The following is a 23608-nucleotide window of genomic DNA, read 5'->3' on the forward strand; positions in this document are numbered from 1 at the left end:
AAATTCTAATATAGATTTATGGATCAATATAATTAAAATATAATATAAAAAGAGATATTATATGGTATTTAAATAATTTCATAAAATTAAGGATTTCCAGAAATAAGCATGTTTAAATATTAAAAAAAATATATAAAATCTGGAATTATTTTAAACTTTAATATGGATGTATGGAGCAATTTAATTACCAAGGAACATTAGAAAATAGATGTCGCGTGCTATGCAGCCAACACTTTTACGGAACGGTGTATTTCCAGACCGGAGGGTCCGGCTGCCGGGGATGGGGAGGGAGGGAGGCGGGCGGGGGCGGGGCAGCGGCCGCCCGGGGCTTTGCCCGCTCTCTCTCCGGCGCTGCCATGGCTCCGCTCCGCTCCGGCCCGGCCTGGTGGCGCGTCCTGTCCCTGGCCGTGCTCGGCCCCGTGCTCTGCGGCCGCTCGGCGCGGGCCGAGCCGGAGCCGGGGCCGGGCCCGGCGGCGGCGGGGGACCCGCACGGGCGGCACCTCTACAGCGCGGAGATGCTGCGGCACGGCGCCGCCGCCGCCCCCCACTTCGTCATGTTCTTCGCCCCGTGGTGGGTACCCGAGCGCGGCGCGGCCCGGCCCGGCCCGCGCCCTCCGCCCGCCTCTTCCCCGTTGACGTGGCGGCGGGAGGCGGCGGGGCCGGGCCGGGCCGGCGGGGAGGCCGCGGGGTCGCGCTGCCCCGAGCCCGGCGGGAGGACTGGCGGGGAAGGGCAGCCCCGGGCGCCGGGAAGGGCTGGGACGGGAGCGGGACCCCCGCGTGTGCTCGGCCCGGGCCTCGGCGGCCGCCCCCGTCACGGAGCCGCGGGCTCGGTTAGGTTGGAAAAGAGCTCTGGGATCATCAGGTCCAACCTACCGGCGCCCGAAGGCCGGCTGGGGCTGCGGGGGAGTCGCTCCGGCGTGCTCAAAGGACCGAGAGCAGTCGCAGCTTGGCCACCGTCACTTACTTACCCTGAGCCCCCCAGCCCCAGCTCGCAGATGCTTTCATTGCAGAATCTATGTTCTCTTTGCATACGCGAAATTTGAGGGTAAATTTGTTCTGTTAACCGCCGTGCTGTGTCCCCGAGGCCACAGGTGTCCCTAGGAGAGCTGGAGAGTTATTAGGTTTGCAAGAGAACCACTGGGCTTTTGTCCTGGACTGGTATTTTTGGCTTGAGAATGGTTGAGACGAATGAGGGAACAGTGCTTTACTAGATATTCCTAGTCAAGAGCACAATACTTCTCATCTGTGGGTCTTTCTCATAGTTGGTCATATTCTTCTCTTTTCTTTGCCTCTTCCCCTACCCTTTTTTATCTTACTGATATCCAGTAGATGTTATTGGGAGTTCTATTGTTAGGGTTGTTAGGTTTCTTTTTCTACTTTTTTTTTCCCCCCAAGTTTTCTTTAATCTAGATAAAATAAAGGGAACAATGTGCAAAAGTTATGTTTTGATCCAAAGTTATTCTTTGCTACGTGGTGCCATTTAGGCGTATGAGAGTCTTTGAAATCCATAGCAGGAAAGCATTTCCTTTGAAAACTTTTTTTGTTATTAACATTGACTTATTTATGCCATGTGAAAATGTTAAGTAAAAGCTTGAAAGGGCAGATGCCTTTGTTCTCTGAAGATCACAACAGTGGAGGACGCCTGACTTGCTGGCGAAGGACTTTTGCCTGAGAGTGCAGTAAGGCCTAAGAAATGCCCATGCAGAGCAGGAGTGCTTCTGTTCTCTTCTGTACTCAGGTGATGATATCTGTGTCTGTCCACACTTTGACTGACTCTTTCACAGGCATCCCTAAAACCAGATGAGCTTTCCCTTATCCCAAGACACTGTTTGTAGGAGACCCTCTGCCAAAAGGGCTGTTGCAGAATCCAATATATGCTGCACATCCTCAGTACAGATCAATGGGAGCGCTGGCCTGGCAGACTTGGATCACACTGTGCCCTTGGGAGGGCTGAGGCTCTCTGCCCAACTTAAGTGTGAGGGAACTCTGTTGTGTACCAGATTTGTTGCAGCTTCTCTGGATGCTCTTCTTATCCTTAGCAAATCTCCTCCAGATCTCTGGTTCTTGGCCTCAGGGTCCTTGGTCTGGATGTCTGGCTCCTGACAGGCAGCAGTGGGGCTAGGTTTCAGGTCCAAGGGAAGAGCAGAACAAAGGGAACATCCAGGTACCTGAGAGAGGTGCTTATACCACTTACACCAGTGTTTAATTGTTGGTGGCATCAGGGTGGGCTGCCTGACAGTCCTGGAGTCTATGTTAGAGCCTCTTGCCCTGTTCCGAGGTGATGTGCTAATCTAATGTTTCCCACAGGCTGTTGTCTGTAGTTCCAAGGCAAACAGCAAACAGCCTAACATTCAGCTGGGTTTGTCTTTCAGATTTGTGTGGGTGCTGCTGATGTTGCATCATCAGTGCTACCAGTAAGAGCTGGGTTAGAGCCAGCACTACCCTTCTCTTCCAGGTCTTGAAACAAATGTAGCTGAGGGCCTCACTCAGAAACAGTGGTGGTACACATAAGGTCCTGTACTTGTTTCAAAGATGGCAGGATACTCCAAGAAGAGAGCCTTCCAAGTCACTTGCCATCCGATGTCATAAGATTTTTGTTCAGAAGGCTGCCCCACTTGGTAGGTACACCTGGGGACAGAACAGGTTACTCTCTTGGTGGCATAAAGTATTCTTAAATTGTTTGCCATATCAGTTCCATTTCTACAGAGGAGGGAGGTTCCCCTGGTTCCTTAGCAGGAAATCATCTCAACTGTGTAGTTTTACTTCATTATTTTGACTCTTACAAGTCTTTTCAACATATGTTCTTACTTGGTAAACCTGGTAAGTCCACTGAGCTGCAGCAGAATTGATCACCAGAGTTTGTTGTTGTTGAGTAGAACTCTGTTGGCTGGATTTTACTTCAGTTGAATTCTTCTGTGCAGAGCAAGAATAGTCCTGGGCTGCTTATACAATGTCTGTGCTTTTAACTGGATAAGGATTTGAGCTGTACCTTACTGTGGAGCTGCCCTTGCTGGTTGCAGAGCTCAAGTTCTGCTAGTGGCCCCCAGAAATGTCTGTGTTAGTCTCTTTTGGATCTTCATTTGTGCTTGCCAGCGGAGGCTGTGGATGCTTACAACTTTCTAGCCCATGTGGGGATAAAAGAGCAGAACTCATCATTGACACCCAGATCTCCACTGTCCCCAGCAGCTCCTCCAGCCCCACTGATGTGTTGTAGAGTGGCAGCAGTGAAGGACTGTGTAGGTGCATGGGGTTGAGGGAAGCATGTGATATTGCTTGGTCTTGCTCTTTCATTTCGCCCTCATTGATTTTATATATATTCCCTTGGAAACTTCAGAAAAGGTGTTTTCAGGACTGTCATGTATTTCCTTCTATATAATACTGTTTTGGGTTTTTTTCAAACTGGAAGTGACTAACTAGTCAATTACTGATTCAAATAGAACCATTTTTCCTAGTTTATTCTCACTTTTAGCTTCCATAATCCAAAGAAGGAAGGAAAGGGGTGTGTATAGCAGAGATCACAGTGTTAAGCAGGGACAAGGCAGCGGTTGTGCTTAAAAAACAGGAGGTTAATTAATTGGGATTCACTTACCTGGTTTTCCACGCTCTGTTCTCTAACAACAGCTGGTATTCATTTGGTGTTTTGAATCACTGCATCTGCTAGGGGAAGGGATCAGAGTATCCAAAATCCTCCTCTTAATTCAAGCTTTGTGAAGGAGTTGACTATGGAGGGACTTCAATCAGAAGTTAAATATTTAAGGAATATTTGATTTTAATAATAACACATTGTATCCCTCCACCAGGACAATTCAGAATAAGATCACATAGGAGGCTGTATTCAGCCCTATCATGGGAGCAGGTGTGACTCACTGTGCCTGACTGTTACAGGACCTTATTAAGATCAGAAAAAATTCTTTATCTTAAAGTAAATCTCAAGGGTTTGGGAGTTTTTTTGTTTGTTTGTTTTTTCCCTTTCATGATCTCAGGATAGAAAGGTGTGAATCCATGCAACTTTTCTACAAGTGTACTCAAAAGCATTTGTATGAGTAAAACTATTGTAAGTCAGAGCAACGTTCTCCAAAGTCCTAATGGTGATTTAATTGTTACTTAAAAAGTAGATGTAGGTCATGCAATAACTGCTTTCATACTGTCAGTCTGAAAATGTTACTCCAACTTTGTATTTCTTAGATGTCTTGGAGGGTTGGCAAAAGCAGCCATTAAAGAGAAATTAAAATCCCTTCCTTAAAACTTTCCATCATACTTTGAGGGATAGAGTATTGCTATAATGATTTGAAAGACTAGGAAAACAGCGAGAAGGATAATAGCTATTTTTTGCTTTTGGGGAGGTGCTGTTGTAGGAACTGTATAAGGCCAGTTTTCTGTGTGTATGCAGATGTAAAGAGTTGATGGTGTCCTGCTGGGGCAGAGCATAGGATGGGAGGATTTTCGCAGAATATTCTGACCCACAAGGGTCATCAAAACTTTGGGAAACTGTATCGCAAAATTGGATGTGATGTTTCTTGTATGTTACAATTCCTCTGAAGCATGGAAGTGAAAGTGGCATTACAAAGAAGCTAGAAACTATTATCTTCTTACCTACTTGCTAAAAAAAAAAAAAAAAAAAGGAATTTTGAAATATGAGAATGTAAAGAAAGCTGGGCAATCTTGCAGGATTTTTCTGGAAAGCTGGAAGACTGACAGTGCTTTGATTAATAACCTTACTAAGTTCGGGGGGTATTCATAGGATTTGTACTGTAAAAGGAGAGTAGCAAGAGGTTCTCAAATATTTGATTTTTACATGAGATGTGTTTGCAGCATGCTACAGTTCTTAATAGCATTTGCTGTTGCTTCGTGTAACAGTACTTGAGTATGGAAGATTTCTGAGGTAACTGATTTAACTTTTGATTTAAAGATTTGTTTAAATTTATCAAAATCACCATTCTGCATATGACTTTTCTAAGGGCTCATTCCCCTCTAATTGTGAGCAGCTATTAAACAGTATCTTGTCCCTTCTGTCACAGGTGTGGACATTGTCAGCGCCTCCAGCCAACTTGGAATGATTTGGGAGATAAATACAACAACATGGAAAACCCACAGGTCTATGTTGTTAAAGTGGATTGTACTGTAGATATTCCACTGTGCTCTGAATTTGGCGTCCGAGGATACCCTACGTAAGTATAGGAAGAAGTGTGCTCCCATTTTTCTTTTTTAGTTTTCCATGATCCTCTGCCAATTTCTTGGAGCTGACTTCTAAGATATATTTTTTGCTGGGTTTCTTTGTAGCCCTTTGGACCTGCTACATTCATTTTAAGCCTTTTTGCAATGCTGCCAAGTATCATGTGATACATAGTGCTCTTAGGCTTTTTTTTTTTTTTTTCTTTCAAGAATCTGTTTTATGTCTTAGAAGGTGGCTGTGTTTAACTGACGTCCAGAATCTTCCTGTTCTTTTGTGTGGGAGTACCTTTTTCTGAAGCTACAGTACATTGTGCAGCTGTGATATGCATAACAGAGCTGGTTTTTACTAACAGTAAAAGTTACTTTAGAAAGTAACTTGCCACTAGTTTGTCAGTATACTGCACCCTTCATAACTGCATTACAGGTGGTCTCTTAGATTTTTAGTGAACTAAGCAATAAATGAATAGTATCACTTAGCATAGCAGTGGTGATATTGTGCACTGCACCCTTCATAATTGCATTACAGGTGGTCTCTTACATTTTTAGTGAACTAAGCAATAAATGCAATAAATGAATAGTATCACTTAGCATAGCAGTGGTGATATTGTGTTGATTTTTTTCTAGCTAAATTTCCTTGTATTGGTCTAGTATTTTAAGATTGCTATGTTTATGCTGTTAACAAGGATGTATGTCTTACTACCTCAGCTTTTGTAGGCAGAGCATGGTCTAGAGTATGAGAGGTCAGTGTCTTTGGGTTAGATGTGTGTTCCCTTTTAGACTGATAGAAAAGGAGCAAAAGGATTTATTTTTCACTCATGTCTTCTTTAAAACTTCTTACAAATATGGATGGGATTCTTTTAACTGCTTTATTAATTATTCATCTTAGTGGGGATAAGTGGAGATTGTATCAATGATTATCTACATCCCTTCCACAGCCTGTATTTTTCAGTTTCCTTCCCTTTGCTCACTTTGTCTGGTGTTTTTGCTAACCCCAGCAACAGCCTGAACTTTTCATTTGCTCCTGGCTGCACCCACTTGGACGCAGATGAGTGTGACTGAGTAGAAGTTGAGAGTTATAAATAGCACAGTCCTTGTTGAGATAGGAATTGCCCTTAAGGGCAGTGTGTGTCTTGCTTCCACTACAAATACCAAGATAGAATGAATATTACAGTTCTGTTTTCATATCTCCAGAAGTGAGCATTGGTTGTCATTGCCTATTTGCGTAGATTATATTATGGTGCTCTTCATCTTAAAATAGAATGGCAGAGATTTTTGAATAGGAAAAAAAATCAATGGATGTGTAATTGCTGGAGGGCTTTTTCCCCTCCCTCCTCTTTAAGGTCATTGAATCTATAGGAATAGTTAGTGCTTGCTTTTATCTATTTGAAAAGTTAAAAATGATAAGGCAGTCATCTGCTAGGTACAGAAATATACCTATTTCTATGAAGGGGAATTCATGGTATCAGTTCTCTTCCTATTTGAGTCAGGGTTGAACTAGCTTGTGTCTAAAAACCTCCAGCAAGGGAAATTTCACAGTTTCCTCAGGCAGAGGTATTGTTGCAAGTCCAGGTTATGCTGATCCCTACACTGCTTTCCTAAACATCTGTCAAAGGAAAGGCTGCATCCCCTTTTCATCCCCTCAGAGAAAAAGTGGCTGAGCAGGTCCCTGCACTTCATATCACAGTTGTCTCAGGATTATTTGGTTTAAGATGTTACTTAAATTTGTTTTGTTATTTTCAAAAAGTATTGCCAGGATGTGTTTTAGATATTCTTCTTTTTCATTTTTTTCCCTTCCTTATTATTCTGACTTTCCATCATCACAAGGAACATTCAAGAGTACCTTGAAAAGAAAAAACAGTGGGAGCTCCTATCTCTTTTGAATGTATTTGCATTATGTGGTTTTTAAACACTTTCATATGTTCATTTCTTTCAAATGTGGAGCAAGAAGAGAAAGAAAAACATTTCAAGAAATTAAAGAAGCAGTACAAAATGACAGCTTGTCAAGGGGAACTGAGGGCTAGGTGACAGTAGTAATTGCAACTCTGATTTGCTTTAAAAAATAATACTAGGTCAGAATGCAGTATCACACCTTTATTAAATACTTCCAATTTTAACTTAAAATTTAGTTGTAGAAGCTTTATGTAGTCTATGAAAAAGTTTTGATGGCAATTAATGAATGTTACAATCATGAAGTCTTGATACCTACAAGAAGTCTGTTATCCTTTTGTCCTATTGACTTGTCTCAGTGTGTTTTTAATCAGTTTAATACCACATGACAAACCCTACACTACAACAGCAGTCAGGGAACAAAAGGTGAGAAAGAAATTTCTGGGAAAATAAGTGCTAGATATTTTTCCTTTGGTGATGGAGAGAGGTGAACAAAACAAAATCGATGCTCTTTGACAAACTGAAATAGGATTCATAGAACTGAATGCTGCAATTTTTAAATTGTTTTTTCTTATTTATCAAAGTAATATTACATTATAATGATTTTTAACTTGGTATGTCTTATTTTCTCTTTTAAAAATCTCCTTAAAGCTTACATGGGAAAGATCCCATGTAAGGATCCTAAGTTCTAGCCATGACACTTTAATCTGAAAGAGGTGCCTGATGCTGACGTTAAGTCAAGAGATCTGTTACTGTAGCCTGAGATGCATTGCCATGGATTAGCAAAGCACATTATCTTTCTGAGAATGTTTCCTGTGTTAAAATTTTTGCCTCACTCTTCTCTATATTTTGACCCTTTAGGCTAAAGTTGCTTAAACCAGGACAAGAACCTGTGAAATACCAAGGCCCTAGGGACTTCCAGGCACTGGAAAACTGGATGTTGGAGAAACTAAATGAGGAACCATCTGTAAGTGAAAAGGAAATAATCTTTTCTGCAGGCTTACTTATCTATCATTTCTCTAAGTTAGGTTTCAATTTCCAGGAGGAAATCTGCTCCTGAGAATAAAAGTCAGGTTGCAGTATCAATATGAAACAGCTTACATGTAAGTCAGAGTAGTAATTAAAACTGTCATCCTGTGACCTGCTCTCTGTTTCCAACTTTTAAAATTACAGTACATAATGCAATTTTAATGCTTATACATTTGACAATTTAGAATACAGTCCTTGCTGTCAATTCATTTGACACCATCGTAGGCCATAATGTTTCTACAGTAAGAAATAAAATTTAGCTCTAATACATTATAAATTGCATTTTTGTTTGGTTTAGTTACTTCTTAAAGCATGGATGCCATCTTTAGCTGAGTTACTTTGTGATAATATTGTGGCCTAAATAAAAGGTTTAAAATGATCAGTTAAGTAAGATATGCTAATACAATGACTAGAAAAATCCTTAAGTTTAGGGGTATCATTCACATACAGGAGCCAAGCCTTGCCTAAAATTAAATTTTTGATGGCTGTTTCTAATCAAGAGAAAGCTTTAATGATTTCTGAACCACAGTTAGAATGTGATTACATTTAAACAAGCATGGCCTTTTTAGTAATTGAACATTAAATGCTAAATTATTTTAAGAAATACACTTCGAGTTTCCGAAAGAACTCTTTTCAGCTTCAGGGTTAGAGTCTAGAAAGCATTCACTTGCTCTTGCTGAAATGCTCATGAGGTTCTTGCAAGTTACATGTATTGTGTTTGCTCTATTTCCATTGTTGCTGTTTTCATGGAGCCATTAGGTAGACAGCATTCCTTCTGGCACTAGGGGAGCAGAAAATAGCTTTTGCACTATTTTTAAATAGCCCAGAGACCACTACAATGGGTGTACTGGCAGCTGTGGCTGATGTGTGATGCTCTGGAGGTACTGTTATATAATTTAAGTGTGTTAATATATGGTGATGCAATGAATGCTACAGCAATTACTGTGCCCTGTGACTGTGCTACAGCACAGTGAAAGACTGATATTCCACAGATTCTGGTAACTCTTTTATGTGGCAGTCCTTTTCACCTTTTGATTTCATGTAGTTGTTTTTTAGGAAACATTAGGTACCTAAATCAAGCTAAATAAGGACATTGCTTTAGGAATTTAAAATTTCAAAATCTATGGCACTATCGCACAATGGTGTGATGCAAGAAAAAAACATTGTGTATTTGATGTAGAAGAGAAATAAAAGTTAATTTTTCTCATGAATAGGACCCTGAATCTGATGTGGAAGCACCAAAAGCCCCTGAACCTAAGCAGGGAATGTATGAACTCTCAGCAGACAATTTCAAGATGCACATAGCAGAAGGTAACTGTTTTTTCCAAACAAGAGAAACTTGGTTACAGAGACATTAGTAGTGGGAAGTCTGCACCAGAAATGCTCGTTTTCAGGATACCTCCTTCCCACTTTCAGTTTCCAGTAATATAGTGAAAGAGGTAACTACATAGAAAACTGTGTAAAAATGCAATGGTTAAATTACATATTGCAGACTATAAGAAAGTTTAAGTACAGCGCTCAGAAGGCAGTACAGTTATACAGCTCCTAACCCCAGGGAAGAAGCTAGTGGGGCTTGCTCAACTAAACTGTCTCTTTTCCTGAGCTGCTTGCTCAGTCACAGCCTTGCCACTTTTTGTTTTTGCAAGTCCCATTTCCTCCTTCCCTAGGTGCTGGTTTGTTCTTCCTCCAGGTTGTTATTCTGGATAAGTGTAATCCACCCGCTTCCTCCTTCCAGCCCCCATCCCACTCCAGTCTGGCCCTTTATTTGATATTGTTTAGCTTCCTTCCTCCAGAATTAATGTGGGCAAAATACTTTGTCTGTTTGGCTATTTTAAAAAATATTTTGTCTGGAAGCTTTAAAATTAATGCCAGGAGGGATACCTAATAAGGGAAACTTCAACACTCACATGTTTTTTTAGACAATGAGCAAAATCTTAGAATACAAACTTTGGACTGGCATGACAACAGAGGATCCTACTTTCTCCATCTGTTATCCAAAAATGAAAGGCTGGATTAAATTAAATGCTTGCCCATTTGAAATCACTGGGGAGGTCAATCTAGAACTCCTTAAAGTAACCATTAGCTGATTAGAAATACTTTCATGTGTAAAACAACATTTTCTGCAGCTGACTTAAAATTTCCCAGCATGTCTGGCTTAATGTGGAATTCAATCAAAATTCTCAATTAATTTTCCTCTAAGCCATCAGCGATATGCTAAGCATTTGTCAGCTTAACTACCTTCTCAGACTGTAAAATTCAGTGCATTGTAAATGTTTTAGTGTTTTTATTATATATCCAGCCTTCATAGAGGAGACATTCTCGTGGTCATATCTGATGGTTAAACAGGTTTATGATCATCTGTAAATCTGTTGTCCTTTCTTGACTTCAGTTACAAGAATTTCAGTGCTTAAATTTAACATGAGGCCTAGCAGTTACACCAGCAAAGTTGACTTCTGTTCTTAAATAGCCTCCTTTTACCTTTTTGCTGCTCTGGGACAAATATAAATTCTGTTGTTTTCTATTGAGGAGAGTATGTCAGAGTACATGGTAAAGAATAGCTGATTTTGACTAGTGTTCTTATTAATTCATAGGAAATTTGATTTTGCAGTTTACTTGACCAATACAGAACATGTCAATCAGTTTCAAAGTCTTCCACATGCAGACCAGTCAAGTTAGAGTACACTATTATGCAGTTTGTTTCCTGGGTTTTTTTTATTGCCTTTCCTCTGACATTCCTTTGTGGACAAGCCTTCAAACTAGAAATTAGTTCAAGTAATACCAGCCCCAAAGCAGTCTTCAAAGGATTATGAATAATTCTGCTGAAAAGAGCTTTTCTCCAGTTGCTGGTGTTTCCTGCAAATTAATTTTTTCCCTTATTTTAATTAAGTTCATTTTAATTTCATTTAACAGAGCCTTGCCTTGATGTATGCAAAAATGTGCAGCAATTTGAATTAATTAATCTTATTTGAAAGAAATTGCATATTCTGGTACTCTGCAATCAATAATATATACTTTTAAACTAAACCTTAGTAGGAGATAGTACAGGGACTCTCCCCTGCATAAAATGCCACAAACATCTACTAAAGGCAGAAGTTTCTGAGCAGTTGACATTAAAATTCAAAGAGCAGGGCAGAAAAAGAAAAATGGAAAGCTGAACAACATTTTTCAGCTAATTAATGAACTTGATGATTTCTTAGGAAACACCATTGCGTGAAGTTGAAGTTTCATACTTCAATTTATGCTGTTATCAACATATGTTTCTTGGTAGTACTTTCTACTCTGTAACAGGGCAACTGGTAGAATTAAACACTAAGGTAAATGGTTAGGTTATAAGTATCAGTTTTAATACCTCACTCGTTGGCTTGAGATTGTGAAGCTGTTTGAATTTTCAGGAAATTTGGCAACGCTGTGGGACTGCATACAGTATTGAAAATCTAATTGCTGAAGTATTTTGTCCTGGCCTTTGATTCACAGTGTTTCCTATCTTTAACTCAGGAAATACCATGATAAATTTGCAGCCTGAGATTAGTAGCTAGGCTTTAATTGCAGCCAAGTTCATTCCAAATTAGCTAATTTTTTTTTTTTTTTTTTTAACTTAAAAGGTAATCACTTCATCAAGTTCTTTGCCCCTTGGTGTGGTCACTGCAAGGCTTTGGCCCCAACCTGGGAACAGTTGGCTCAAGCCTTTGAGCATTCGGAAACTGTCAAAATTGGTAAGGTAGGTGAAGCACTCTTAGTTTGAAAATATGGTTTGTGTCAACATATGTTTCAGCCAAGAATCATGCCTTTTGTGCTAGGATTTGCCAATCACAATTGTTTTGTTTGTCACCTCTTAAATCCTTTTATAGTCACAGTTTGTATTTTTGTTTTGAGACCGTCATGGTTTTTTTCTCACACATCAATAGTTAACAGCACCTCCCCCATTTTAAGCAAAGCCTTGTTGCAAACAGAGCTGCCTCTCTGCATTTCAGAGACCTGGGAAGAAGTCTGATACTTCAGATGCAGGGAATAATATTTTGAGACTTGTTTTTTATTATTCATTTGCTTTATCAGAATTTGATAGACTTCAGTATTTATTTTGAGTGGGAAAGTGATTCTAATTTGTTCTTTGCAGCATTGGATTCTTTAGCAAGCTTTATCCCTACTGGATATTTATGATGAGTTATTTCTTTGTTGGTTTTGGATTTTTCCCTCTTTTTCCCCATAAAACTTCTAAAAGGTTTCAGGGGGTCTTACACCTTAAAAATTGTCCTGCTTTACTATTTCCCTTAGGGTTGATAACCAGGTTCTGTGGTGTATTTACCATGGGAGCTTTTTACTTGTACGTGGAGTGACTACTGTGCAGAAGTATGGAGGTGGTCTGGCAATTTACTGGCTTTGTTTGCTGACCCATACCTAAGTCCAGGTGACTCATGATGGGAATCCCTCTGTATCTGCCAACTGTGGAAATTGGACCGGGCTCAACTTCCACAACCCTAAACTTTCACAGTGGTGCCACTGACCTGAAATACTGCATGGCAGCAGTGTTGTCAGTCCTGCAGAGGGACTCTCTCTGCTGTCTCCCCTGCTTCTGCCCTCACAGCACTTTCAGCTGCAGTAGGAGGGATGACTTTTTTTTTTTTTAATGCTTTTGAAAATCTGTTGATTCAGGTATGCTGTACATGTACAGCACAGGCCAGCAGAGTTGAACTTTAGAAGAGGCAAACATATATATATATAAAAGCACAGTTGAACTTCAGAGAAGACACACAAATATATATATATATATGTTCAGATCTGGTGGATATAAAGTTAGATTCCCTCTGAGAATGGAATGTCAGAAGCTTTTTCTCCTTTGAATCTTTCTGTACTTTTTGATGCCCTTATTTGCTGTCTGATGAAATTGTTGCTTAAGTATCTTTATGAAGTTACCCTTCTCTGGCACCCAGAAGAAAATGAACAATAAATTTCCAAAATTTCTGTTTCAATCAGTTGTCTGTGGTGTTTGCAGTTTGCGTTACTGAGATTTGCTATTTAATACCTCCACTAAGATTTGTCTTAATGCCTAGACAATTTTATGTAACTGTATAGCTTGTGAAGTATCTCTTGAAGCATGTCTTGGCTAAGATTTTAAGTCTGTAAGTAAACAGGAAACACAACTGTTTCTAAGAAGGTTGAACCATGACCTTCATCTAATCTGGGGGAATAGTGTCTTAACACTGTTTAATCTTTAGAACTGATCTTCAGTGAAAAGCTTATAAACAAGTAACTTCACATACTATATTAGAATTGAATGTTGCTATGCACTTGGAGCTTCCCTTGGAACACAGTTCACTTGCTAACTGTTGGCATGCCTTCTGAAGTGGGTGAGCCAGTATGTCTTCACTTTAAAGCTCTCTCACATTAGTGTTTTGTGTCTTGTTGTCCATGTACTGATTTTATTAGCTGAGAATACCAAGTACTTTTTAATTGAAGTATTTCATTATGTCTTCATTGTTCTTTGCAACTGCTACTACTTCCTTCTAGCCGTACCTCCCTCCCTGATCCCTCCTTAAAAAAATAAATAAATACACACAGAGCCTCCCAATTATACAACCAAACCACTGTTTGCAAGGCAGACATAATAATTCTCAAGACAGTACTTGGTACTGAGTTTTGCCAAGCCTTGTATTGCTTGTTCCTGTATTTTTCTGAGCTTTTAAACAAGGGAGGCTGTGATGCTTGTTTATTTTAGGCACTGAATCGTTTTGGGTTTTATTCCCAAAATGTAGGTCGACTGTACCCAGCATTATGAAGTTTGCTCTGAAGCCCAAGTTCGTGGTTACCCCACACTCCTCTGGTTTAGGAATGGTGAAAAGGTGAGTCTGCAAGTTCAGCAAAAAAATCACATCATTTTTCTCTGAATAATATTTAGACTATGCTTACATTCTGGGAAAAAAATCTGCTTGTGAGAGAAAAGATGTTGGGTGTTCATTTGGGTACTAGAAGAGGTAGACTTTGTCCACAGATAAAGGTTTTTGTTCCCTGTTTTGCAAACAACTGATACAATGTTCATAAATCTGTAAGCAGGATCTCCAGTTATGTTGCTGTGTGAGAGAATTATGGGTTTACTTTATCATAGTATTTTACTTCATATGGAACACGATAATATAACTGAAATAGAAATAATAATAAAGTATGTAATTTTCACAATGTGCATCAGAAGATTCTCATCTCTAAGTGGTGCCCATCTGCTGAGTGATGTCTAGAGAATGCAAATTTTCTTTCTTATATAAACCCAAACATTTCACATGACACTGTGAGTGAGAGTCTTGTGGGCCCAGCTGACATTTTTCCTTGCAGCAATTCAGAGAACTGAAATACTCTGAAATTATGGGGAGATAAAATGTTTATAAATGCCACATACCTGAACAGCATTAAATAAACATATTATAAATTGTAGCATTATTTATATTATATTTCACAATTTCAAGATTATTTAAATATATTCAATAGATATTCAAAACAGGCCTGCAAGAGAACACAGAAGCTACGCTTCTAGCTCTTACCTGCTAAGTTCTTGGCAGGGGGAAGGAAGAGGGAGTTTTCTTCCATTCAATTTGCATTCCTTTTTGAACATTTACAACATTAAGTTTTGTTACTTGAAACAGTTTAGTGGCCACTGCTCGTGGCAATTTTCTGGCACTCTAAAGAGAAACTGGCTGCAAGTACATATCATATGAGATTTGGTATAAGCACCCCTATAAGATCAGACACTAGGGAATTTAAATGAAGCAGCCCCTGCGTTTTTGAATCCCGCCAGATTCACATAAGTGTGCAGCCTTATGACCTCTCAAGCAGCACAGCTGGAAGCTGAGGGAGTGCTCAAATCAAGCATCGTGGCATGTCCAAGGCTAGAGGTTTTTAGTTAATTAAACTTTAGCTTAAACATTGTAGTAATTTGAGTTCCTTGGAGTTATATCAATCAAGAGTGCAGCGAAAGAAAAAAACCTGCTGTTGTATTTGGTAAAGCTGAACCTCAGCCATTAATCTCAACAATGTATTTCAGTTGACATCAAACTGTCTTTCCCCACTGGAAGTGTGGCATTCCTTAGTGGAATACTGCCACCAAAATCACATGTTCCTGCATGGGCTGATACAACATATTTGAAAAAACACAGAACAACCTCAACTATTTTCCAATAATCTGGCCCAGAAATTCCTGAAACTCTCTCTGGCAGCTATGATACTGATCAGTAAGGGAAAGGAGTAGAACTGATTCAGTCATCCAGCCTTGTCTGTAATACCTACCTTCATCCCCTTTGCCATAACTGAATTCTGGCATCACGCCACTGCTGTTGGTGAGAGGCAGCAGATATTCTGGGAGGAGCCCTGACTGCCCTGCTGACATGGGTACAAACAAACAGGTACTGGCTTCTTGCTCCTTAGGGATTGACTGGCACCCAGTGCCAGGAAAGGGGCAGTAGTTACAAGAAACATTATCAATTACAAAAGAAGGAGAATGTGTACAAAAAGTTCCAATGATGAAGAAATGTCTGTTCTTCCTTCTAATGTATGGAAGATTGTATGTTGTTTCTTATAGAGTCTTCCTGGTCTGCAAGAGGAAATAAATCTTGCAGCCCACACCACAGAGGACCACATGTCAAGAATTCTATCCAAAAGAGATATGTAATGCCTCAAAGATATGATCTCTCTTCTGAACAGGAAAATTAGTACTAATTTTCACAGACAGCCCTGAGGGCAATCATGCAAAAGCCAATTTAGAGAGGGCCAACAGTGGGTTTGAAACTAAAAGCTGCTCACAAGTGCTCTGATTTCTTGTTGTGACAATCTCTTGATTGTCTTGTTCTCTAGATTTGGAAAGTACCTGAAATATGGGGAGGCATCCAAGGTAAACTGTGGCCTGTCAAAGATCTGGCTGGCTGACTGCTTCATGTGCAGGTTAAAAAATAAGATTAGACTTTTGGGAGAGTGGTGCCATTAGAAATGTCTGCCCTGCAGCAGGCTGCTGTTGTCTCTTCCTCCCAGGTGAATTTAGGTGCCCAGAATGCAATGCCTTCTTGGGTTTTCCAAGGACTTGCGGCAAGTGTGTAGGCCAGAGGAATAACTGTGTAGCACAGAAACAGGCAAGTTAAAGTTTTCAGCTCTGTCAAAGAAAGCACTGTGTAGAGCTCACAGGGTAGCAGAGACCACACCCAAAACACAGTGGGTATTTTATTGTTTCTTGTAGTAGAGTTAGATTCAAAAAAAGAAAACTTTGAAAAAGCTGACTAGAGTGAGACCAGAAGGTTCGAAGTGGAAATGTTTCAAATTTGCTTCTATGTTTCTAAAATACTTTTCATTTCAAGGGAATGTTAGATTGTTCCCTTTGGGTACTGAAGAATCTATGGCAAAAGCTGAAGACATGGAGTGAATGCAATGTCATAGAGAAGTTTCAGAACTAGATAATCATATTTATTATTTATTTGCTTACACTTGGCAATCTTACATTTTGCTAGTAATTATTTATTTGTTACGTCAACTGCATATCAAAGGTTGCACTATTTGCTAATTGTAGGGTGACCAGTACAAAGGGAAAAGGGATTTTGATTCCTTGAAAGAATACGTGGATTCCCAGCTACAGAGCTCTGGAAAAGAGCCACCAGCAGATAAACCTGTTGAAGCCCCACAGCCACCTGCAGAGCCCACCCCTGTCGAGGTAAGTGTTCCTGCACTCTGCAGCAATGTAAGGTGTTCAGACTGTTTCAGCTGCCTGTCTGAGTCTTCCATGTGTTTCTCTCTCTCTGATAGCTTGAAAATTTCTGGATGTAAGCTGTACCAAATACTTCCCTGGTTATTTTTTTGAGTAATTCATGAGTGGAATGAGATAATAGATCCTAGAGATACTTTTACTAACCTGATGAATTGGAGAAGGAAAAAAAATCTGATTTCTATTTTATGGTTGCAATAAGTTATTTAGATACAGGCATAAATGTGGTCTTTTTGGCCCATGGAACTGCTGGCACCTGGGTCTGTATGACAGCATATTTCACCACTATAGAGATGAACATTTCTTGCAAGATTATCACTTGAACCCAGGAGGATGGTGCGCACTGCTAAGCCTCTAAAACAAGCTAGGGTTCTATACTTAGAAATCTATCTGCAGAAACAATGAACAAAGATTATGAAGACCAGTACCAATATGGTAAGGTAATGTGCCCTGTGACAAGAAAACTCCTTGGGGTTTGGAAACTTATTTTTATCTTGGTTGTTGGAGCTACAGGCTTATGTTGTGAAGAAATTGGCAGAAATAACCTTTGTACAATTGTAGTTCATGTAATATAATTCTCTGTCTTTTCTAATCCCTTTGGCATTTCATCTTTTTTCTTGGAGATGAATGAAAATTTGGTAAGGCTGAGAAATTAGGGATGGATTTCAAACATAATTTTTCATGAAATGTGCAGTACATACTTTCTGCCTATAAAATAAGGGACAGGGATTTACACTCCCTGTGATATAGAATGAACCTAAATAATTAGGCAACAATATTCTTAATATAAATACAGTTTCTGTGTAGCTTCTTATGGGAAAATATTACCTTTCCCAGCTGACTTTTCCAGCAGCATTACCCATCTTGCATAAAGTGGCTTACCAAACATTACAGACCACATAGATTTGCAATTTTCATAGTCTTCAATTTTTATTTTCTAATTGACCTCATATTTGGAAGATCCCAATGAGCTGGTGTTAGTACAATGCAGAAAGTAATGAGTTGTCTTTCTATTTTTATAGAAATAACACAAACCACATGTGACACAAATTCCCACTTCTGCCTTTGCATTCATCAGGACACACACAAGGATTGTTGGGGGATTTTTTTGCCAAGTAATAGTAGACATAGTGTAGGACTCAGCTTGTCCTTACAACTTTTATCTTCAGACCCCCTGACTCTTTGTTTTCATGAATTTTGAAACAAGGGGCCAGCCCCTGTAGCCAGCAAATACTGACTGCATTTGCCATCAGTTGACCACAGGCAGCAAAAGCAATGAGTTCCCACTCCAAATTTTTGTCCCAGTGTTGAGCCTCTGCTTGGATTCTCCCATGTCTTATATAGCCCAAGTACTTGCCAGCCCTTTTACAGAAGCTGTACTTTTATATCCATGAGATGTCTCTACTGCCAGACATGGCTACAATCATTCAAAAAATGATCCTGGTGGATTAAGGCAGTGTGATCAGCAGATGCTCAGATTATGTGATTGCATTAGATGTCTTTTTTTGAGACACAAAACTAAAATTGAGATATCTGATATTAAATTTATTTTTGTGGTTATATAGTTCACATTGCTGTTCTGATAGTAATCTACAGATCTTTAAAATATATTTTACTGTGCAAATCATGGGGAAGTTGTTACTAAACAGGTTTTCAAATTTTGTGTCTTAGATAGTATGTTATGTTTGGAACATCAGTTTTAGAGAGCCTTTAGGAACATCAGAGTAGAAGCATAGTGCTTACTTTTTGCTTCATTTCATTATTTCTGATCATTTAATATTTAGAAAGTATAAAAGTATAATTTCTAATTTCTAAATAATTATTTAGAGGTAATAACACTTCAGCATAGTGAAATAAATCCATGAACTAACAGTAATTTATAGAAATGTTTAAAGGTACTGGATAATTTGGATTTTCAAATTTATTTTTGGCTTTACAAAACTGACTGGGGTTTAAATAGAATTGATAATACTGTCAGCTGTGATCTTGTTTTTCTTTTGCCTTCATTTGATTTTGAAGCTTTTATAGGCATGAGGTACATTTATTTGTTTTTAATCCCTCCAACCCTTAAAGGTCTCATGCAAAAAATGAAGTTTCAGCTCCATGCTCTCAAGAGAGACTGTAAGCAATGTGCTTTCCTCCCATCGTTCCCTTGCTCCTGATATTATCAGGAGTAGAAACATTTCCTGGCACCCATGCAAGTGTGGTGTTGTGATGTCCTCTTCACAGGCAAATCTGTGTTTCTGGTAACAGCTTCTTCTGTGAATGCAGTGCAGGGGAAGAAAGAACAGAGAGAGCAGCTCTTGAAACATCACTTGTGTGCCTTGAATACCTCATTAAAATCTCAGATGGCCATTACCTGCTTGAAGCCAACTCCTCTAAGGGCTGTTCCTTGAAACATAGTGTATTAAAATTAAAGTGATTTTTCACAATTACTGAAAATCTGGATACAGGCAAATCCTTTGAAAATAGGAAAGCTTTGTTTCTCCAGTTACGGATGAGATTCAGTGTAAAACTCTTTTCTCTGCATCTCTCTAGGGAAGGAAAGTTGCTGAGAAGTAAAAGGCAGGTCTACTGCTGCTACTCTTGTTTATTTTACCAACAATATTATCTTTTCCAATTCCATTTTCCCTTTTAGGAATGTAAAAGCTCTGTAGACTGGTGTTGTATATACAAAATGTTTTGACATTTTTTTCTTTTTTTCAGGGGCAGGCTGCAGTGCTCTCTCTCTCTGAAAAAGACTTTGATGCAACCATTGCTAGGGGGATCACTTTTATTAAATTCTACGCTCCATGGTAAGAAGTTTGCAGCTTTTGCTGTTCAGGATTATTGCTGGCCTAAGATGTGAGTGCAATAGTTGCTGTAGGTTTTTGAGCTGTAGTACTGTAGTTGTTCTCTTGATCTAAAATGTGAATTAGCTGAAGAATGTGTATGTTGGCAAGAGTCACAGCAAAAAAAAAGCTCAGTCTTGTTTAGCTCCCTTGAGCTGCCTCTCTGTGGAAAGGCTGACACAGAAGCTTTACCATGTCAGCCTCCAGGTACTGCTGGGGTAACAGGGAGAGTGAAGCTTTCTTTGCAGGAGCAGCATGCTCCTATCCCTGGATTAGGGTAAGATGAGGGGAGTATATCACCATATCTCAGTGCTGAGAAAGGAGAGGATGCTGGCCTCAGGGCACTCTCCAGCCTCCCTTAGAAGCCTCATTGGAGCACCTGAATTTTGATACAGACTGTTGAGCTATGGATAATTAACTGCCTGTTACTCTTCAAATAACTATCAAAAAACTAATTTGCATAAGTGACAATTTTAAGATGTTCTTAAGAGTGTATGTTCATGCAGTATGTTCTTAGAGGGACCCAAGGTAAAGTGCCCAGTGCAGATGGTGCAGGTGTAGATACCCAATGGAACACGTTGGAGGGGGAAATGAAAGTCATGTCTGGCATCTGCCATTCCTACTATATCCAGCAGAGCCTGGGACCTCAGATGCTTCTCTCTCTGGTTTATAGAATTCATCTTATTTGTGCCTCTACAGAATTTAATGAAACTTGCATGTCATCTTGCTCATCCATTCCTGGTCTTTTAGCCAACAGAAGGAAGCCTAGTGTAGGGAGAGACATTAAAATTAAGCTCTATTCCACTGTGTTAAAGATAACACATCTCTGATTTAATCACTAGCATTCCATTAACACAGTGTATAAAATATAAAAAGATCTTTTGTTTAGTTTACAAAAGGCCCCATTACAAAGCAACACAAGCAAATGCCACCCATATTTAGAAGTGCTGAGGCATCTCAAAATATTGCCATTTAACTTCAACAGTAGGCATGAATGTGTTTCTTAGTGTAGGCAAGAATTGCCTGGGAACATTTCATTTCACTTAAGCTCAGTTCTTCAGGCTTTTCCAGTGTTGTCACCATTTGCTGCTTGAGAACCACTGCTGTGCTCTCTTCCATCTGTAAGATCTGCTTTTGGATGTGAGCAACTGTCTGCCACCCCTGGGTTAAGAAATGCCCTGCCCTCATCAATAGCATGCACACCCCTCATCTTTTACTGCTCTTTCCTCACTGCCTTTATCCCCTCTGTACTCTGGGAAGGCCTTAAATTGAGTCTGTGCCTGTGCTGCTTCTGCCCCTCCTGCAGAACTGGCTGGGAAATTCAGTGCACACCTGTGCTCAAGAGCAGCTTTCAGTCTGATTTCTGAATCCAGATCTTGTTGGCATATCTACTAGTTCGTTACCTGGAGCAACATTTTCTGGGAGAGTTTGAGATGAAGAAATTCTCCCCTTTTGATTATCTTTTATTAACAATACCATGTCCTCATCTCATGAAATTCTCGTGGGGTGCTGCTGAATCTCACAGACAGGATCAGTGTTGGATGGCAGGCTGAGAAACAGTGGTTTCAGGATGTAGAGTCACCAGTGTGTGCTGCCTGGCTGCAATGCTCAGAAAGCCACCATTTAGGAAAATGCTTCGGATATTTACGTAGCTTGTGTCCTGGTTTTGGCTCTGAAAGTCAGGCTTGTGACTGCCTGTAGTGCTCTGCATATAAATGACCATATTCTCTTCCAAGTTGACAAACTTATGCAGGGCTCAGCAAACACTATTATGTTGCTTTCTAGTTCTGCCCTTCAGTTAGTTTTGGATAAATATTAATGTTAACTTGCATCGTAAGCACAAAATCATCCTGTTCTAGTAGTTTTTGTGCATGGTCAGAAATGCTTTTATACTGTCACTGTGTATTAACAAGGTAGTTTAAATATACACTGGCTTGCATTAAGAAAGCTTCTGCTGAGACATCTTTCATTATTTTTGTAAATGCCCTGATCCAGCCTCGAGGCAATTATGGGTCTGTTTTAATAACCCAATTAAGGTGCAGCTGGGTTAGAATAGTATGAGCAATGCAGATTTAAAGTCTAAAGTGCTTTGGAAATTCTTCTTAAAGGCAGTAAGAAGTTCACATTAGGAACTTGACTAAGCCAAGATAAAAATATAAACAAAATGAATGCTAATGGTCAAGGAGGCCATTAGGAACTGAAAGAAATTTAATAGGGAAATTAAAATCTCATTTGACTAATTAAAACTCAGGCTATGTAGCTTTAGTATGACTGGCATATGCTACCTGAAGAATTAATTCATACTACAGACATTCTGTGTCTTCCTAAAAGCCTTTTTGTTTCCAAGAGATCTTTTTTTCCCATTTAAATATTCTCTGTGCTTGTCTTTATTTGGCTTCATAATCCTCTGTGGGATAAAATGTTAATGTACCGAGATCTAGAATACCATTCTAGGCAAGACTAACAAAGGCCAGAAAGTACTTCAGTGCTTAACTTAAATAAAATCACTTGTTTTCTTAGCTCATTTACTGACATAATAGTGCAAAGGAGTTGGAGGGCCAAATCAACTGGGGATAGGAAAGGCTGCTAGTTAAACTTACAGCAATTGCAGCAAGACAGTAGAGATAAAGTAGAAAGTGTATCTGCTAAACAAATCTCCCTCCTTTGTTTCTAGGTGTGGTCACTGTAAGAACTTGGCTCCAACCTGGGAGAACCTTGCCAAAGAGCAATTTCCAGGTTTGACTGATGTCAAAATAGCAGAAGTGGACTGTACTGTGGAACGTAACGTCTGCAACAGATTTTCTGTAAGTGTGAAGGTTCTGAAATGAAGGGGACAGTATTGTGTACCAGATGTTGGAGGCCCCAGTGTGCAGCCCAACTGGCTGCTGCACTCCAGGTGCCTGCTGACAGTACAGCTGTGGTCTCTGTTAGCCAAAAAGAGGCACCTGGTGACACCATTTCATTCCTGAACTGTTTGTTTGGACTTGGTCATTTCCATTATTGGACAAAGCTGAAGAAGTCCCTACTTAAGGAAACCTCTCTCTCTGAAAGCACTAAAGCTGTCTTGCAGTATCCCATGCCAAATTCTGTTCCTAGGAAAAAAATGCCTTCCAGAGCTGTTAGGCAGACAATTGAAGACAGAGCTGGGGCTGTCATTCCAAGAGCCTAGAGGAACATGTATTACCCCATTCTCTTAAAAATGTTCAGAAATTGCAGGTTGGCATTGAAAGTTCTGCTGTGGGTTTTTTGTTTTTTTTTTCAAATTAAAATGGCTTACTGTTTTAAAGGAGTTTGATGGCTTTTCAGAATCAGGTAAATATAAGTGATAGATACAAGTCTGAAGATTAATAGCAAATTTCTTTTTTTGTATGTGTCTTTTGAAGGTACGTGGTTATCCTACACTTCTGCTTTTCCGAGGTGGAAAGAAAGTCAGTGAACACAATGGAACGAGAGACCTTGAATCACTGCATAACTTTGTCTTGCGTCAGGCAAGGGATGAACTGTAATAAAAGTCTGGATGCTCTGTCCCTGGCTGTCTCTGTACAGTAGCTGAGGGATTTCTATCTTTGCTAATTTTCAAATAGTGTATTTGGGGGGGTGGGGCTTTTTTTGTTTCTTTGTTTCTAGGAAATTGAATGTACTAAATTTTGGTATCTTCCCCTTGTGTGTGTGTTAGAGACATGTCTCTGTGTGTGTGAAGGAAAGCTAACAAGTAGTTACTGTGCAAATCAGGAGTATTTTCAGCATTGGTAGTTGCACTGCATTTCTGCATTCCTGCAATGAAGTGTAAATGGTTTCCTTTGAGACCAAAATACGTTAAGAAAACCAACTGAAGGGCAGCAGTAGAATATTTTTGTCTTCAGGTTAGATCTGATTAAAAAGTAATCCTTACAAACTGCTTACCATTACTAGAAAGGCAAAAGCTACAGCTGTGTTGAGTCACTTTTGCCTCTAGAATTGT

At 39.7% G+C, this 23608-nt stretch overlaps 1 protein-coding gene across 1 annotated transcript; it reads left to right on the forward strand.

Annotated features, from left to right (window-relative positions):
- The first annotated feature begins 304 nt into the window (after window positions 1–304).
- TXNDC5 (thioredoxin domain containing 5) lies at window positions 305–23174 on the forward strand. The gene is made up of 10 exons (XM_041413162.1): window positions 305–571; window positions 5019–5168; window positions 7921–8026; window positions 9303–9399; window positions 11691–11806; window positions 13839–13925; window positions 16625–16765; window positions 19523–19611; window positions 22322–22451; window positions 23031–23174. The coding sequence occupies exons 1-10, from the start codon at window positions 357–359 to the stop codon at window positions 23151–23153; spliced, it is 1254 nt and encodes a 417-aa protein (XP_041269096.1). The 5' UTR covers window positions 305–356; the 3' UTR covers window positions 23154–23174.
- The last annotated feature ends 434 nt before the right edge of the window (window positions 23175–23608 follow it).

Source organism: Onychostruthus taczanowskii, unplaced genomic scaffold (genome assembly GCF_017590055.1).
Source record: "Onychostruthus taczanowskii isolate IOZ18803 unplaced genomic scaffold, ASM1759005v1 scaffold40, whole genome shotgun sequence".
Classification (NCBI taxonomy): domain Eukaryota; kingdom Metazoa; phylum Chordata; class Aves; order Passeriformes; family Passeridae; genus Onychostruthus; species Onychostruthus taczanowskii.